Consider the following 17327-nt stretch of genomic DNA (forward strand, 5'->3'; position numbering starts at 1 on the left):
TCCTACCTGTTCTCAGGTGTGTGCGGCTGGCGAGGCTGGGATGACGGCATAGACTTGCGTTTGCGAAGCGCTAGGGCGTTTTTCTCTTGGGCGTTTTCCCGATCTTTATCCTTCTTCTCCTTCTTTTTCTGGGGAAATGAGGCAGTGTAGAGGGAGTGAGCGATTGGTAGAAGCACCAACAAGGACAACGGCAGTCAGGCTCAAATACAAAATGTTCAAAGAGCATCCTATGTCATGAACATGGACATAGGCGGCTCATCAGTGGTGGGGATGTGGGGGAGAGAGAGAGAGGGAAAGAGCATACAGTCACTCACAGGGGAGGCCTCAGCCTTGCGCCGGGGTGTCACATCAGGGCTGCTGGTTGCTGGCCGCCGTCGCTCTGAACAGCGATGATGCAGGCGCTGGTTATTGCAGGGGCTGAGGGGGCTGGCAGAGGCTGAGCGGGGGCACACAGGTACTGCTGGAACAAGAGAGAGAGGAGTTGTCAATAGGCCAGCCAGAGAGCAGAGCACAAGAAGGCCCAAGAGTATTTTATTTATTTAGAACGATTTATGAACTGCTTAATCACAAAGCGCACTAAGAGAAATACATAATACAATTGTAGATAAAGCACAGCTGATACCCACAAACATATACGCGCGCACACACAAAGCAAACACATATAAGTAAATGGTGTGCCTGGGTAGGGCTGCTGAAATAAAAATAAGTTTTCAGCAGGCATCTAAAACAATAGAATGTGGGACACTAGGCAGGGAGTTCCAAAGCACAGGTGAAAGATAAAACTATTTGCAAATAAAAGTCTGTAAATGAAATCTGACAATACGGAGATACTACTTTGTTCCCACTCCACAACCTTTACGAACAATGGGTGGATCTAGACTCATGGGATGGGTGGGAGGACACACCTTATAAATAACTCAGAAATTAGATCATTATAACAAAAGAAAAAAACCTCTCTGGAAAATCATGTTTCAAAATTTCCTGCTCTCTGGTGCCATCTGGTGTTGCATGTTTATAGTGCATTCAAATTGCTGTTTCTTTACTAATGTAGCTGAGTCCAATGTACTGAAAAGAGGGCAAGCTAAGCATAATCAGCATTCCTTAATTTTGCTTCTAAAATATCTCATTCTGAAATACAAAGTACTAATACAGCTGCTTTAGAAATATTGATGAAACATGCTAAATTCATCTGGCTGATACCCTTCATTACACTACTGTTTTATTCTTGCTACACTGTAGCACTGATTTTATATTGTTTTAATTAATGATGTTCTGTTCCTGCTTTCAAATTGTAAGCCACATGGAGGTTGCTTTAAAAAAGCGGGGGGGGGGGGGGGAGTTGGGATACAAGTTTTGTAAATGAATAAAGATGAGAGTTGGGTGAAAACAAATGAAATGCTAGTTGTCTTTCATACTCATTTGGCACAATGGTTAGTAGTAAAAGGGTGTCTCTTTCCCCCACCAATTAAATGGGACGAAGGGGAGGGGTTACATACTTATAAGAAGAGGGTGGAGGATTCAAAGTGTGGGACTTACGAAGGGGTTTAGCAGAACAGCAAAGGTGCTGCATCAAGGCCAGCTCTACCATTAGGCAGAGTGAGGCAGCTGCCTCAGGCAGCGGATTTTAGGTGTCACAAATATCATTAAATTATGTAATTTATCACTGCTGTTGTTGTTTCTGCCATTGTTGAGAGAGAGCCTTGGCTGGTCTTTGGTGTTCAAATCACCTTGGCTTGGTTGGTTGGTGGGTGAGTGGTGCCATTTGCTCTTCTACCTCAGGCAGTAAAATGTCTTGGGCCAGCCCTGGCAAAAAAGAACTATCCCCACCCAGTCGTGATAGTGTTGAACCAGAGATGGGACAAGTCCTCCCCCTCAATATCATTTCAGTTCCCTCATCTGCTCCCACTTACCCTGGTCTTTGCCGTTGCCGGCAAGTGTCACAGCACTCCGGCTGCGTGCCAAGAAAGACAGTGTTGGCGTCATGAGTCGGTCCACGATGCTGCTCTCCCAGGGGCTGAGCTGTAGGCTACGATCTGGTGGGGGAAAGGGAGACAAAATGCTCCTAGTTAGGCCAAGACCTGCTAGTTCCAGTTTCAACAACTCTGCAAGGCCCAGCTTCAGCCTCCAGCTTTCAGTTGAGGGGAGTCTTGGCGCCATTTCGTTGTTTGCTTCCCGGTGACTTCCAAACAAGGCACAAACTCCGGAATCACTTTCTCCTCAAAAGTAGGCCAGGGACCAAGCCTACCCAATACAAGGCATTTTGTTTCCTAAGCAAAATGCAGGGCTGGTTGCAGAGGAACAGTTCAGAAGAGAGAGAGGTGTCTGCCAGATGCAGGGCTTGTACTTAGGTCCACTTGGTTGAGAAACTAACCAAAGCCATCCCCCCCCCCCCCGAGGAGTAAAAGGACTCTGTAGTGACTCTGCAGTGACAAGTTGACTTTCAGGGCAAGGAAGACGATTTAGCAAACAATATTGACACATATTAAGATTTGGACCAGGAGCACCTGATAAAGTCTTCAGTGTACGGATTGAGCCAGGAGGCAGCAAGTCACAATATTGACAAATGTGATGTTTGCAGTATCAAAGAGGGGGAAGGAAGCAAACGGTATGTAGCTTAAGTATGGGCATGACAGATCCCACAATGGGACTCAAGCATCTTCCAGAAAGAAATCCTTATTTTCAATGGTCACAGTGGGGCAGATTTTTAATTCACTTTAAATAATACCACATAACTTTTTTTTGGTAGGGTATTTCATCTTTGTGTTGTCAGATATTGTAGGAACTGCTTCCTGTACCAAGCTTACAGCATAACTTGTTTTGTTTTTGTTTTTTTAAAAAAGATTATATTAAATCAGATAAAATAGAGACATTTCTCAACGATCACTTGGAACAGAGGAATTTTGGGGTTGGGGTAGAGAGGAGTAACAAATAACACAAATATATTTTTCAAAGCCTTGAATGGGATGCTCTGGGTAAAGCCCCTTCTCCGCGGGTGGGGGGCACCACCCAACCCTACATTCCACATGGACAATCCCTCTGAGGCTAATGGTTCTCTTTGCAGGCCCCTCTTGACTCAGACACAGGCCTCTCCTCACTCTGCTGTTCACTTTGCCTCTTCCAGAATCTTGTTCAGATGGCCAGGGTATTTTTAATCATCACTAAGCAACTAGGAAACAAAACAACTAGGGGGGAAAATACTATCCTCTGCAGCACAGAGAGGAAGAGAGAGACTTGGGAAGGGCATAGAAAGAGCAGTAAGTGGAGCAAGTATATCTCAGCACTGTGTCCAAGATCAGTGGCAAGTCAGCTCTCTCTCTCTCTCTCTCTCTCTCTCTCTCTCTCTCTCTCTCTCTCTCTGTGTGTGTGTGTGTGTTCAAGAGGTTCTTCTGCAAAGGGCACCAGTGGTCACGTATGCTTGTTTTGCACGGACTCATTCCTGACATCTCCAGCTAAAAGTTCATTGGGGTGGAAAGGCTCAGGTAACTGCCCAACCTCTAGCTGAGACCTTGGGGAGCCAGTGGCACTCACACCTGGCATTACTGAGATAAAATAGACAAGCCTGCTCCAACCCGTGGCCCTCCAGATGTTTTGGACTACAAATTCCATCAGCCCCAGACAGCACTTCTGTGCCACAAGCTAATCAGGCAGGCTATTGAAAAGTCCTAGTTTCTTAACCTCAGGCCAACCCACCTGATCTGAAATAAGGGGACTAAATAATGTCACCCTGCCTCTCAAGTGTCTTGTAAGGACAACTGTGATAGTATGCATGAACCATTTTGAATACTCAGAAAGCACTATATGAAAACCAGCTTTCTTAACTGTTCCTCTTGTCAGCAAGCAAGAGTCCGGATGGCTCAATGCCACAGATGTCCCAACACCTGGTTAGCATCTCCACCTCCATCCATTTTACCCATCCTCAATTCTGGCTTCTTCCATCTTCAACCACTTTCCCCCCAATCTGACCTAGATTGTGTGGCCACCGACCATGATAGCTGGACATCCTACACCTGGAGGGCCACAGGGTCTCCATCCCTGATGCAGGAACACCTAGATTATGGAACACTCTCCCCATGAACACCTGCCTGGCTTCATCCTTGCTTGCCTTTCAAAGGGCAGGATTTAAACTCATTTACTATTATCTAACCGATTGGTTGATTTTGAATACTGCTATTCTTATCTCAGCGGGTGGCGCTGTGGGTAAAACCTCAGCACCTAGGACTTGCCGATCATCAGGTCGGCGGTTCGAATCCCCGCGGCGGGGTGCGCTCCCGTTGCTCGGTCCCAGCACCTGCCAACCTAGCAGTTCGGAAGCACCCCCAGGTGCAAGTAGATAAATAGGGACCGCTTACTAGCGGGAAGGTAAACGCCGTTTCCGTGTGCTGCGCTGGCTCGCCAGATGCAGCTTGTCACGCTGGCCACGTGACCCGGAAGTGTCTGCGGACAGCGCTGGCTCCCGGCCTATAGAGAGAGATGAGCGCACAACCCTAGAGTCTGTCAAGACTGGCCCGTACGGGCAGGGGTACCTTTACCTTTTTATTCTTATCTCATTTCTTTTAAATGCTGCTTTTATAGTACAGTACTTATTTGTTTTCAATGATTTTGGTATATTTGGTGGTATCTATATCTATTTTTTTATTTTAAAAAAATGGAAGGCAGACAGGCAGGAAGGAAGAATCATTCGGACCAGGGCTGGTTATTTTATCTTGCGTCAAACCTAGGATTAGCTATAGGAAAGGAGCAACTAATATGGCAAGAATATAGCTGAAAAGCAAGTGTTCAAATAACAGCCTTTACATTGTAGTCCAGTGTTAATATTGCAGGTTGAAGTTAGGCTGAGTTGAAGAGTAGGAACAGTTTAGAACCAACCTTGGAGAGTAGACCAGCGTTAGTAATGAAGCATAGGGGCTGGGCTGTGAAAGTAACACATTGATATTGCAGGTTAAAAGGTGCAACCTAATGTTGCATAAGAGGTAGATCTGAGCACGTTGCCTACTCAGACCCTCTCCCAGCCCAAATCCAGCACCTGGCTGCCTTGTGCCCCATCGTCTTGCATGGAGCCTGGCACCAAGGCACTTACTCTGTGTTCTCTGGGAAAAGCGAGTTTGTTAAACCACTCTGGGAACTGTAACTCATTGAAAAGAATAGGGATATCCTAACAACTCTCAGCACGCTTAACGAACTACAGTTCCCATGATTATTTGGGGCAGTGGTTTGTTTCCTCAGAATCAGAGTTAGTTGCAGGAAGTCCAGAATGAGAGCCTTCCCGGCACATGACTTGGTCCAACCTCTGCTTGAAGACCGCCAGCGAGGGAGAGCCCACCAACTCTATTTTATCTAGACCATTGGTTCCATTGTCAAATGGCTCTTTTTATTGTCATCATCTTTCTCCTAATGTTCAGCCACAATCTCTCCTTCTCCTCCTTCTCCACATACTGCAGATATGTGGGCACAACAGGGTCTCTGTTATCACTGTGCCTATCACCCAGACCTACCCGTTTACTTTCCCTATTGCATACCCTGCCGTTCAGGATCCATATTCACAAAGGAGGACTATAAACTTGCATTTTAAAAAGAATTAAAGCTGAGGTTCTTACAATGCTGAATTCTTTGCTGAATACCAAATTCTGTACTTCTGTGCTTGGGCGGAATTGCTACCCCAACTCTTATGGTGTTATAGGTATCTTAAATAATAATAATAATTGCTTTAAACGTGTTCGCCAGCCCTTGGCCAATGGGATAGGAATGGATACAGGTCTTAAATCAGTATCGCCCCTTGCCCTCCCTCACCCTGGCACTGCTGGGTGCCCCAAGGGGTCTCTTACTTCTACTGGGCGAATTCCAGAGAGTGGCAGAAGATTTGGAGAGGCGCTTGTTGATTATAGAGTCCACATGTTTGGGGAGATTTACGGCAGAGAGGGAGCACCTGCCCGCACCTACGAGAGGGAAAAGACACACGGGTGTTAAGGGCGGTGGGGGTGGGAAGTGGAGGACATGCTAGCATGCAGGGGCAGAGGGCAAAAGGTCATGCAGCGGAAGGAGCAGGAAAGGAACGGAGACATTTGGTGGAGGGGTTTCGGAGTGTGGTGTTTGGTTCGCCAGCCTGCACCATCTTGTGTCATGTCTGCAACGGTACAAGACCAGCACCACCTGTTCACGTGATGATCCACAGCGCAACCACACCTTGTTCAATGGCATGCCAAGGCGCAGCCTGACACAAGGAGGGTTGGCACATTCACTGCCTGAGAGTATACAGCTCCAGGAAAGCAGTACATCCTGGGTTTTGAGAAACAAAAACGCCCTGTTTGGTAAGATATAAAGAGCCTAGTACCCTTTCCTTCCACATCCAAAGCAGAAAGTACAGGCACCAATTCATAGCCTGCTCCTGCTACACTTTTATCAAAATCAGGTCCCATCAAGCTGCCATGATTAATACATATAGGCTGGGACCTTAGTAGCAGATTTAAAATACCAGGTTCCTGGCATCCCTGAACGCTGTTATGAAACACTTCCATTATCACAGCGAATACAAGATGGAGGCCAGACTGTGGTACAGAAAATAGCTGTGCCCAACCACAGGTGTGTCCCTCTTCAGGTTCAGACACCAAACAACAAACTGGGCTGAAAACAATCAAGACTCTTCAAATTAAAATGGCAAGATTTGCGTTTTTCCAAGGAAGGAATCTCCATTCTGAAGCAACAATGCTGAGATTCGGGCCTGAATAGGTAACCAAACGCCTCAAAAGATAGCTGGATCTTCTTCCTCAATATTTAGCAGTTGTTGGTACCCCCAACTACTAAGATGTTATAATAGTTCAGTAGATACTGGTAGTTAGTTTTTGCCAGGCCTTCCACTCCCGCCATCACCGTCAGAAGCCCACCAGCCCATGTTCGCTGCCATGGCAACCAAGTCACCTGCCACTCAGTAGGCCTTTCATTGATTCTGGGGAAGGACAGAACTGATGAAAGCCTGATGTCAAAACATATAGGGTCAGATGCAATGTTAGTCATACCTGAAATTAATGGATAAGATTAACTGTGGTCCAACAACTTTTGTTAAAATCTAGTACTTTTTTAAGAGTCCACAGAGAGAGATGGCAAAGCGCTGGAGATGCAGGTGCCCCAGTTGGTTGCATTTTCTGAGGTAAACTGTGGAAGAAATTTTCTCTGAGGCAAATTTCTGACAGACGAAGAGAGATTTCTATGGCATTTGGACAGGCCCTCAGCAATTTGATAGGAGATAGTGGGAAATAAAAGAGTTTTTTTCTGGGTATATATGTATGTGAGATGATTGTAGCTCATAATAGTAAAATATTAAGTTTGTTGCATAGTTCGCTTGAAGGAACTATGATGCAGCCCCATGAGAGAAAGTTCCACAATGACTTGTTTCCCCCTCTCATTCCTCTGGTAGCAGGGATGGAGAACCTGTGGCCCTCCAGATTTTGCTGAACTACAACTCCCCTCAGCTCCAGCACACATGGCTAGGGATTATGGAAATTATAATTTAGCAAAATTTAGGGTTCCCCACACCTAACTTAACAGCTTATAATGAGTATCCCGGAGCTGTAAAATGCCTAAGATGCTGACTCAAACCCTTCTAGCTCAAACGGGGGGAAACAGAGGAAGGAAAATATGCGATTTGTCCTCTTTTTGCAAAATGCAGTCCTCCCCGGTGAGAACAAAGCTCATATTTCAGACTGGCGGGAGTTCTAGATGGAAGCATTCCTCTAAGATCAGGTTCCCCAACCTTGGGTTCTCAGATCCTCTTGGACAATATAGCAGCCCCAGCCAGCACAGCCAATGGCAAGGAAAGATGGGAGCTGCAAACTAGCAGCCTGTGGGACCCTAAAGTGGGAAGGTTGTCTCAGAAGGAGGGGATATGCCACAACATTTTGTTGCAGGTCTCACTTGTCATAACAAACTGCAATTTGGAGAAGGTATGGCCCCTGCCCTGGAGGAAGAGCTGTCCTGTACAGAGTCACAGTACTAGGTGTAGATTATAACTAGGGCACAGCGAGAAGTCATTACAATCCACTGGAAAAGACATGCAGTGATCAAGCTCTTAGCCAGTCCCCATGAGCTGTAACGGTTGTGGTCTTGGAGTAGGGGAGACAGGGTACTGATTCCCTGCTCAGCCACAAAAGTCACAAACAAGCAAATAAATAATGTTAAAAGAGGTACTTTAAACACATATAGAGTGTCCTTCTGCCACCATTGTAACCACCCATCAACCAACCTCAGTCCATCTAGGACTAAGGGTAAGAACATCCAGGTTGAAGGGCAAGTTTCTCAACAGGCATGAACCCTAGTAACTATCATTTCAGAAAGGTATTTAGTTATTTATTTAGACTAGTGACCTTTCCTACCTCAAAACCGAACACAGCTAATAAAATTTGAAATACTCTGTGATATCAAAACTATAAAAAGCAAAGGAAGCCAATTAAATAAATACACTACATTAATCCACATATACATAAAACCTCAAGTGAGACTCATAACCAGCCCAATGCCTGTGGAAATATGAGATGGTTTGGGTCTTTCTGAAAAGCCGAAGCGTTTGGGAACTTGTTTATGAGATTTCTTACCCGTCCTTCACCAGAAGGTCACAGACTGGGTTACAGCAATAAAATATACTATAACATACACAAACAGTTAACAACTGTAAAACAAGAAATGTATCACATCAGTTAAAAACAGTTCTATATATAAAAAACAAAGCAAACATTTAAGAACAACTCCATGCACATGGTTGCATATGGAATTGTTTTTAAAAGTTTGCATTGTTTGAGGTTCCATTCATGAAAGAAAGATTCTTAGGGGTGGAGCCAAACAGAGGAGGCCACAACCGTTGCCCTATAACCAAGTAAAAATATAGGACTTGGGAGGAGGGTCCCCAGTTCCTGATCAGAGGGCTTCTATAGGAAGAGGATCTCTCTTGAAAGGAGAGGAGACTGAGTTGTTTGTCAGGAAGTTCCCACATTGAATTTTGCCCTTGCAATAAACTCACTGAGCTGACTTTAGGCAAGCCACTTCCTCTCTCCCAGCTAGGACAGTAACACTGAGCTACAAAAGAAAGTAAAGCAAGCCCCACTGGATCAGGCCAAAGGTAATTCAAGTCCAGCATCTTGTTTCCCACAGCGACGAATCAGGTGCCTCCAAGAAGCCCACAAGCAGGCATGAATGCAACAGCCCTCTCCCCTAAGGTTTGTTTCCAGACTCTGGTACTCAGAGGTATACTGCCCCTGATCATGGGGGTTCCATTTAACAGCAGTCATGGCCAAGAGACCTACCTTACAAGGCTGCTATAAGGATTCCAAAACCGTAATACATGTAAAGTGCTTCTAACACACTAAAGTGCTTATAGTGCTAATTAGAAGGAGGAGGTTTAGTCCCAGCCCACTCAGGAGTTCAAAACCAAACTGAGCACTGCAATAATCCCTAAGTATTACTAGTCCACAAACATTTTCACTTGCTTGCCTGTCCAGATATAGCTATGCTAATCACTCATGGCCCGGAAGAAAAAAACTGATTTTAGCAAAGTTTCACTGTCTGATTGCCTGGAGGGAATCGTTACTCACCACAGGTTACCAGGCAAGCTTTGATTATTGCCTTGTCTGCTGTCTGCAGGGAGCCCTGCTAAGCCTCCATAACAAACTGCGTCCTCTCTCGCAAGCTCTTCTCCACAACCATAAAGGCTCGAAACTATCTTCGATCACAAATCATAGCTTCTTGGGAAGGAAAATTCCTCTGCAGATACTGAGCCCTTATATGTTTGTGCCCTGAATTGCAAAAAAGCCTTACACCTAAGCTTGTGCTGCCAGTGCCTGTGGACTAAATCAACTGCGCCAACAGCATCACGTGCCTCACTGCCCAGCCCCAAGAAGCGTTATGTCACTCTCTTGCAAAACCTGATGTCCAGAAAATGCAAACAAGTGAGGAAACAGATGTGGGAGGTTCGGAATAGCAGGAGGCAAGGAAGGGGTGTCACCACACCAGCGCATCCAACACCATAGTTACCATGCCAGAGCATCCACTGGCTAGTGGCCCTACTGAAAAGCAAGCTGCAAATACAAGGCCAGCTGCCCCCATGCAAAAAAGGGCTGGTTTGCAATCAATCTAATTACAAATCAGCATGCAAAGGCCCCTTCTTGATCAAGCGCATGCACGTGCAAAAGCACTGAGCCCCACTCTCCCCATGCTACCATTAGTGATCCTATCGAGCTCACTCTGGTCAGCCTACATGCGCTTATTTATTGGCTCCCCCCCCCCCCAGTGGATGCATGTCTGTGCCCATACAAAGATGCACATGTGCCAAGTGTCTCCACTCACCATCCTTGTGAGCAGGGGAGCCCTGGTGCAGGGCACCAGCCCATGACCATCGGTGCTGCCGGATTTCAGCCCAGGTTTTCTTTGTTGAGCGCTGGATGGCAGCTTCATATCGCTCCTGATGAAGAAGGGGAAAGGGGAGGAGTCAGGAAGGACAGAGCCTCTGTCTGAATCCCTAGAGAGCTGCTGCCAGCCAGCATAGACAGTACTAAGCTAGGTGGACCATTGCTTTGACTGTATAAGGCAGCTGCCTATCCCGTAAAAACAAGCCTTGTATCATCTATGGGGCAGGGGGTGCTGTTGTGTGCAAAAGGCCCCTGGTTCAATCCCTGGCATCTCCATAGCATCTGACTGGCATCTGAATCCTGGGAAAGCCTCTGCCAGTCAGTGTAGGCCTGTAGGCAATACTGAGTGAGATGGACCAATGGTCTGACTGAAGATAAGGCAGCTTTCTACGTTCTGTGAGAGACACTAAACCTTCAATTGCCATTTCAGAGCCTTGGAGGTAAGGGTTTGGATGGAGTGAATAACAATGGAGGAGACAAAAACCCTTCCCCAAGATCTCTAGGTGGATATGACATTGCTTGGTTTACCTTTTTGGAAAAGATATTTCATAAGCAAAGTGCCCCCCCCCCCCAGTGAAAAGTCCCTCCAAACCACAAACCACTAAAAGGCTCTGAAGGTGTCAAAATAATTAATTCAGATCTCTGGAGAATAGAATTATAACAGAGATATTTTGCTGCTTAATGCTGTTGGATTTTATTACTTAGAAAAAACTGTTTTTCTGTATTATTATCATACTACAGTGGACCCTCCGGATATGAACTTAATTCATTCCAGGGGTCCGTTCGCACCCTGAAAATAATGTAAATTGAGGCACGCTTCTGTGCACACACGCAGCACGATCGAGCGCTTCTGCGGATGCGCACGCCAAGAAATCTGGAAGTATACACTTCCAGGTTTGCCGTGGCCTTAACTCAAAGATTACGTATCCGGAGGGATACGTAGGTAGAGGTACGACTGTATTGGTTTTGTATTATTATTTTGAAGGGAGCTGTAGTCCAACATGCATTTGCAGAGCACCACAGGTTAATAGCTACCCTTGTCCTATGTAATTCCTTTTCCTGCTGCCTGACAGTTGCACTGCAATCCACAGCTTGCTTCTTCATGTGCCTTGTTGCCGCCTCTCCTCCCCTCTGCCTGCCTCCCTTCCTGCTCCCAAGCTACCCCAAGCCCACCTTGTTCTTCTCCAGCTTTTGACGCTGGCGTTCCTCCAGCACAGCTCGCCGCTTCTCGGCACGAACCCGCTGCTCCTCCAGTCGCCGCCTCCGCTCCTCCAGTTGCTTTTCACGCAGCACCCGAGCCTTCTCCTCCTTCTCCAGCCACAGGACCCGCTTGGCAGCTACTGGGGCAAAGACCAAGGAATAAAGAGGGAGGAAAGTAGACAGAAGAGATAAAGCAATGTAGTGCATAGCCAGCCTTGTCTGCGCGCGCGCACACACACACACGCGCACGCACACGCACACACACACACACACACACACACACACACACACACTTCCTCACTCCTGGGACATATTACATTACAAGGAAACGGTGTGGTTTTCATTTCATCCAACAAGTCCCTTAGGCAGAGAGAAGGTGAGTATTTTGTGGAAGTCTTGCAATCTGAATATATCTCTGAAACAAACACTCTGCCACCTTCCTGCTTATAGCCAGATCCTTCCAGGAATCTTGCAATCCCAGCATGAAGGCAACAGCCTCCCCCCCCCCCCCATTAGCCCCATAGCACCTAATAGCCACTAACAGATCTTCTCCTCCATATAGTTGTCTAAAACGATATGGCCTCTTGTTCAGCTTTTAAAAACTATTTAAAATGAATGTACATTATTATCGCTTTTAGCTCGCCACCTAGGGAACATATAGCAGGCTGGATGCGGAGGGATGGAAATTCTGACACAGAATACAACAAAACAGTTCTTGCCAACCTGGCTCCCTCTAGGTGTTTTGAACTGCAACTCCCATCAGCCCAAGGCAGAGGTGAAGAACTACACCCTCGAGGCCTCCTTTTGCCTGATGTTTGGGACTTTCCCCAGGCCACACCTCTTCCCCAGCCACGTCCTCTCCCCACAGGACATGTGCCCACCCATTAGCCCGGCTGGAAAAGAGTCACTAAACTCTGATAATGGCAGAGTATTGTGGGAAATTTAGATGGCATGTTGCAGATCCAGCCAGCAGGCATGGAGGGCAGATGTTAGCTCTGATGGGCTCTGATGAGCATTAGGATGTCAGATACTGATGCTGGGCCTTCATGCTTATACATGCCAGGGATCAAACTTGGAACTTTTGCACACAATGCAGATGCTCTCCAAGAGCTATGGCCCTTCACCAAAGAATTAAGCTGCCTTATACTGAGTCAGGCTATTGGCCCATTTAGTTCAATGTGACTGGCAGAGGCTCTCCAGGGTTTCAGACAGGGCTTTCCAGCCCTACCTGGAGATGCCAGTGCTTGAGCCTAGGGCCTTCTCCATTCAAAGCAGATGCTCTGCCACTGGGCTGTGGCCCTTCCCCTTTAACTACAGCCATTACTGCCACCATCATCTTCCTCATCCCCACTGCCTCTGGGTCGTACCCTCGACCTGCACCTCAGGGGCAAAGCCCTGAGTCACTGGGGCTAAGAAGCAGACCAATGGTTACAACTTTCCCCAGTGCATCACTTCACAGCGCTGGACCATTAAAAAATAATAATAAACATTAGAAAGCGGGAGCTGGCACTAGCTACAACAGGCCCCTGGCATTCGCTTCTGTGCTGATGCCAGGCCTGGGAACAGTCCAGAAAGAGGCCGACTACCTCATCTGATGCTCGTGATAACTAGGCCTGCCTTTTCATTAGGGATTTTATTTATTTACTTTGGGGGGGGGAGAAAGTGGGAGGAGATTTGAAGAGGTTGTAGTGTAAAGAAGGAGAATGTCTGCACTTTTAAAGTTAGGTGAGGGGATAGGTGGCTGCTTCCACCTGCCTTGTTCTATCCTCCAGCACTGGGAGCCTTCATAAAGCAGCTGCTTCCAGAAGAACTATTGAGAGGGGTTTCTGGTATAAACGATGAAGGAGAGCAGTTGCTCATTGCTAATGCTTTGGGGCCACTTCTGGATGTGAAGTTATTGGATACTTTTACTTTATCGACTGGTGAACTTTATGCTCACTTTAATTTTGATGGATGTTAAATATACAGTTAATTGTTGATTTGTTTAGTGTTATGTTGTTACGTTATTGCAGTGATAATTCTACTTTTTATTATGCAATTATTACTCTGCTGCATTTAGACTGCTTTAAATATGCGAACCGCTTTAGAGAACAGTTGTATTTTGTGGGACATGGTATATAAATAAACTGACTTTGACTTAAGGTTATCGTTTAATTGTTTTTATGCATTTTGCATGCACAATGCTTTCAAATGCTTGCAAGCTGCCTTGAAGCAAACTTTGAAAGGCAGGGCACAAATATTTTAGCTAAATAAAAATAGGACCTATCTGCAATGGAAAGCTGGGTTGGCAGGAGAGTTGGAAGGAATGAGGGAAAATCCTGCAGGAATTCACTCAAACAAGGAGTGGGTTGCAGTAACTGAACCCCTAGCTTCAGGAATGAAGCCCACAGCTGGTGACAGCAAGCTGGGGGGGGGGAGAGGGGGGAAGACCCTAAACAACAAAGTGGATCAGGATACTAGCAGAGAGGGAGGGAGGGGCAATGCTGTCAACAAAGGGAATGGGAAGCTGGCCTGAAAAACACATTCAGGCCAAACAATGGGGGAATGAGGGTGGAAAGTGATTTAGACTGGAGCGGCAAAAGTATTAGGAGGGGGAGTGATGGTGTGGGCAGTGCGGTGCAGAGGGAAAGCAGGAGAGAGGCCGCAGAACAGAGAGCAGCACCCAGCAAAATTAATGACTAGAGGTCTACTGCATGGGAAAGGAATCTTCTTTGCCAAGACATTACCTACAACACATCTCACAGATGCACATGACGGGGGCAGAAGGGGGATGCATAACTGGCTTAAGTTTGTCTGTTTGTCTAGACTTGCTGGCCCAACGGAAGGAAGGAGTGTGATGATTTCTCTCCCACTCGCAATTTGGTACACGTGAGAGTTGAATTTTCTCAAAATACAAGAGCCTTGCATAGTCATGTTCTCCCAGACTCCTCACACGCAGAATTACTGTTGTGGGAGGGTGCAGGGACACTACTGCATGTTCCTGTTCCCAATCCTGCAGCCATCCACGTGTCAGGGGCTGAATGTCTGCCATAGGGAGCCTGCCCTGTTTATTCAGAGATGCTCTCTGGGTGATTTAGAGTCCTGGAGGATCAGGGCTCTAGTTTCTTAGCAGGTAAAAAAAAAACCCATTCTGCTGTCTATCAGGTGGACTAACTGGCAGAGGAATCACAAAGCAATCTGTGCCCCTTTTGACAGTCTACTTTGTGTGCCAGCTGTGGAAGAAGCGGCTTTCCTTCATGGCCATCACAGAGACTAAGTTGACTGGTAGAGGAGGGACAGAGAGATTGATCCCTTCTTCATCTGCCTTCTCACTCACCTGTATGAGACCTTGGAGACCACTGTCAGTCAGTGTGCAATAGATAGATGGACCAAAGGGTCCTGGGCAAGGGTCCCAGAAGATCTGAAAGCTTCGTTGCCTGGAGAGGGCCTGAAGCTTCCTCTGCCCCACAAACACAAGCTTGCTTCTTACCTAGATGTTTGGCTCGTTCTTCCCGTCGCTCTCGAGCGAGTTTGTGCCTGGCTTGCGCCTTCTGGATATCTGGGGAAGAGAAGGGAGAGGCTAGGCCAGTTAGAAAAGTCATGTGCAAGTCCACCCCACCCCCTGCAACCCCTACGTTCATCAAATCCTCTTCATGTCTGCACCACTCTTTCTAGACTACGGTGTCCCACTTGGATCTGAAGGGGGTCACACCAGTGGCATCACTGGCAGCAGTATTATTATTATTATTATTATTATTAATAATAATAATAATAATAATAAAGGAGAAACAAAAACAAACTATCAATGTTTATATTTTTAGAGAAGTAAAAGAGCAGGGTGGGGAGGAGGAGGAAGACAAGTAAGGAAGAGTAAAATCACACAGCAAATAATATGAACAGGGAGGACTGAGACTCCAAGTAGGACCAAAAATCTGAAAAGAAGCAAGAGAACTGCTGCAGATGGTACTGTGACTCTGCCAGTCATCATGCGTCCTTCTCTAGCACCAACTCAGGGAGCCAAATCTAGATGCCTTGTGGCGATATACCCCATGGAGGAGCAGCAGCAGCAGCAGCAGAAGAAGAAGAAGAAGAAGAAGGCTATCAAGCCAGGCACATAAATAGGCAAAAAAACTACTAGCTTGCAAATGTTTGTACTAGCTATTTCCATGATGGACTCAGGGGAGTGGAGGCCCTCTTCTCCCTGGGCAGCATGGAAATGCAAGCTACTCATCTCTCAGCAGGCCAGAATGTAGTGTTGCCTTCTACCAAGTCAAATGGAGGAGGAGGAGGAGGAGAGACAGAGGAATCCATCTCCTGCTCTTCTAGCCTGCTACATTTCCAGGCTGGTTGCACAAGAAGAGATTTACGGAAGAAGATGTTTTCTTTCCTCCATAGCTGGGCATTCATTCCTCTTTTAAAGCCACCCACTTTGGTGGCCATCACTCCCCCCTTACAGCAGTGAGTTCCATAATTTAACTAGGTGCTGCGTGAAAAAGTACTTTCTTGTACTTTCTTTTTTCTCACTTGAATCTTCCAACAATCCTCAGATGTCCACAAGTTTTAGCATTATGAGGGGGAATCCTTTCTCCTGTTGCCTTATTGTATTTCTTACCACAGGTTTTTAAAATTGTTTTATTATATTGCTGTAATTTTTAACGCAAACTGTCTAGAACATTTTGTACCGAAAGGTGAAATGAAAGCATTTTAAATAAAGAATAAAAACAACACTCACATGGGACAGAGATGGGGAGCCTGTGGCCCATGGAATAAGAGACCCCAAATGGGGGAGGCCTAGGGTTCCTAATGAAGCCCACAGGCCAGAGGTTCTCTATTTCTGCAGACCCCACCCATCATAATGACAAACCCCTGGCTGCCGTGTGTGTGTGTGTGTGTGTGTGTGTGTGTGTGTGTGTTTCAAACAGAGAAGCTACAAACTGATCTGCTGTCTTTCCACAAGAAACAAACAGTTCAGGAAAATTATGTGGTGACAAAGATTCTCACCTGGCAAATTTCTGATCAGCTTCGAGTTCCACCCCCACCCCCCGACATGCCCCAAACATACCTTGTTTGGTCCGGGGTCTGGAAGGCCCCTGGGCAGGGGAAGGCTGTTCGCTCTTGGGTGCTGGTTGTTGGGTGTTTTCCTGGCGATGTTCTTCTTCTGTGGGAGGCGATGCCTGGGCACCTATCGGTGGGGGGCGGCCATTCTTAGGGGGCAAGGCCTCCACAGCCAGGAGCGTCGTGGCAGGCAGTGGGCTGGCCTGGTTAGTCTGAAGGGAAGGTTTCATTTCCACAGGGGGCACCGTGGCAGTCTTGACACCCGGAGGACCATTTTGAGCAGGAGGAGTTGCCCCTGTGGGAGCGGCAGCAGGCGGCAGAGGGGTGGCTTCTGGTGGGAGGGGAGGGAGAGGCTGGTCACTTGGGTGTGTTTCTGTCTCCCTCATGAGGGGCGCCGTGGCAGGCGAATGGCTAGTCCGTTCACTGAGGGGGAGCGGGGTTGCTTCCGGGAGGGTCCCTTCCGGGGCTGTAAGACAGAAGGAGGCAAGAAGGCTTATGAGGAGACCCCCTCCGAATACTTCTCAGGCAAGCTCTCCAGAGTTAGGCAAGCGATCCCTCCCTCCCCTCACAGCTTGAGGCAGGGGTGCCAGGCACAGCTCATTTAAAGTAAACAGCAATCGCAGCTGGGCACAGTGCCAGCAGGGCACAAAGACCCCTTCTCCCTGAGGCCCGGAAACTGGCATACTCAGATGAAGCAGCAAAGTA

General features: G+C 47.0%; 1 protein-coding gene across 10 annotated transcripts in view; it reads right to left on the reverse strand.

Annotated features, from left to right (window-relative positions):
• The window catches only part of MAP7D1 (MAP7 domain containing 1), a 55854-nt gene that overhangs the window by 8955 nt on the left and 29572 nt on the right, over nucleotides 1-17327 (reverse strand). For 4 of the 10 annotated variants that reach the window (XM_028738942.2, XM_028738939.2, XM_028738946.2 and 1 more), the window contains exons 2-9: nucleotides 16630-17088; nucleotides 15058-15126; nucleotides 11562-11728; nucleotides 10327-10441; nucleotides 5823-5933; nucleotides 1911-2033; nucleotides 315-460; nucleotides 7-128 (exon numbers count right to left, since the gene is read on the reverse strand). In XM_028738942.2, the coding sequence (XP_028594775.2) occupies nucleotides 7-128; nucleotides 315-460; nucleotides 1911-2033; nucleotides 5823-5933; nucleotides 10327-10441; nucleotides 11562-11728; nucleotides 15058-15126; nucleotides 16630-17088 (1312 nt within the window). The remainder of the gene's footprint in view (nucleotides 1-6; nucleotides 129-314; nucleotides 461-1910; nucleotides 2034-5822; nucleotides 5934-10326; nucleotides 10442-11561; nucleotides 11729-15057; nucleotides 15127-16629; nucleotides 17089-17327) is intronic. The other 6 variants (XM_028738943.2, XM_028738940.2, XM_028738941.2 and 3 more) reach the window with 5 other exon arrangements.

This window comes from Podarcis muralis, chromosome 7, assembly GCF_964188315.1.
Source record: "Podarcis muralis chromosome 7, rPodMur119.hap1.1, whole genome shotgun sequence".
NCBI classification, from domain to species: Eukaryota; Metazoa; Chordata; class Lepidosauria; order Squamata; family Lacertidae; genus Podarcis; species Podarcis muralis.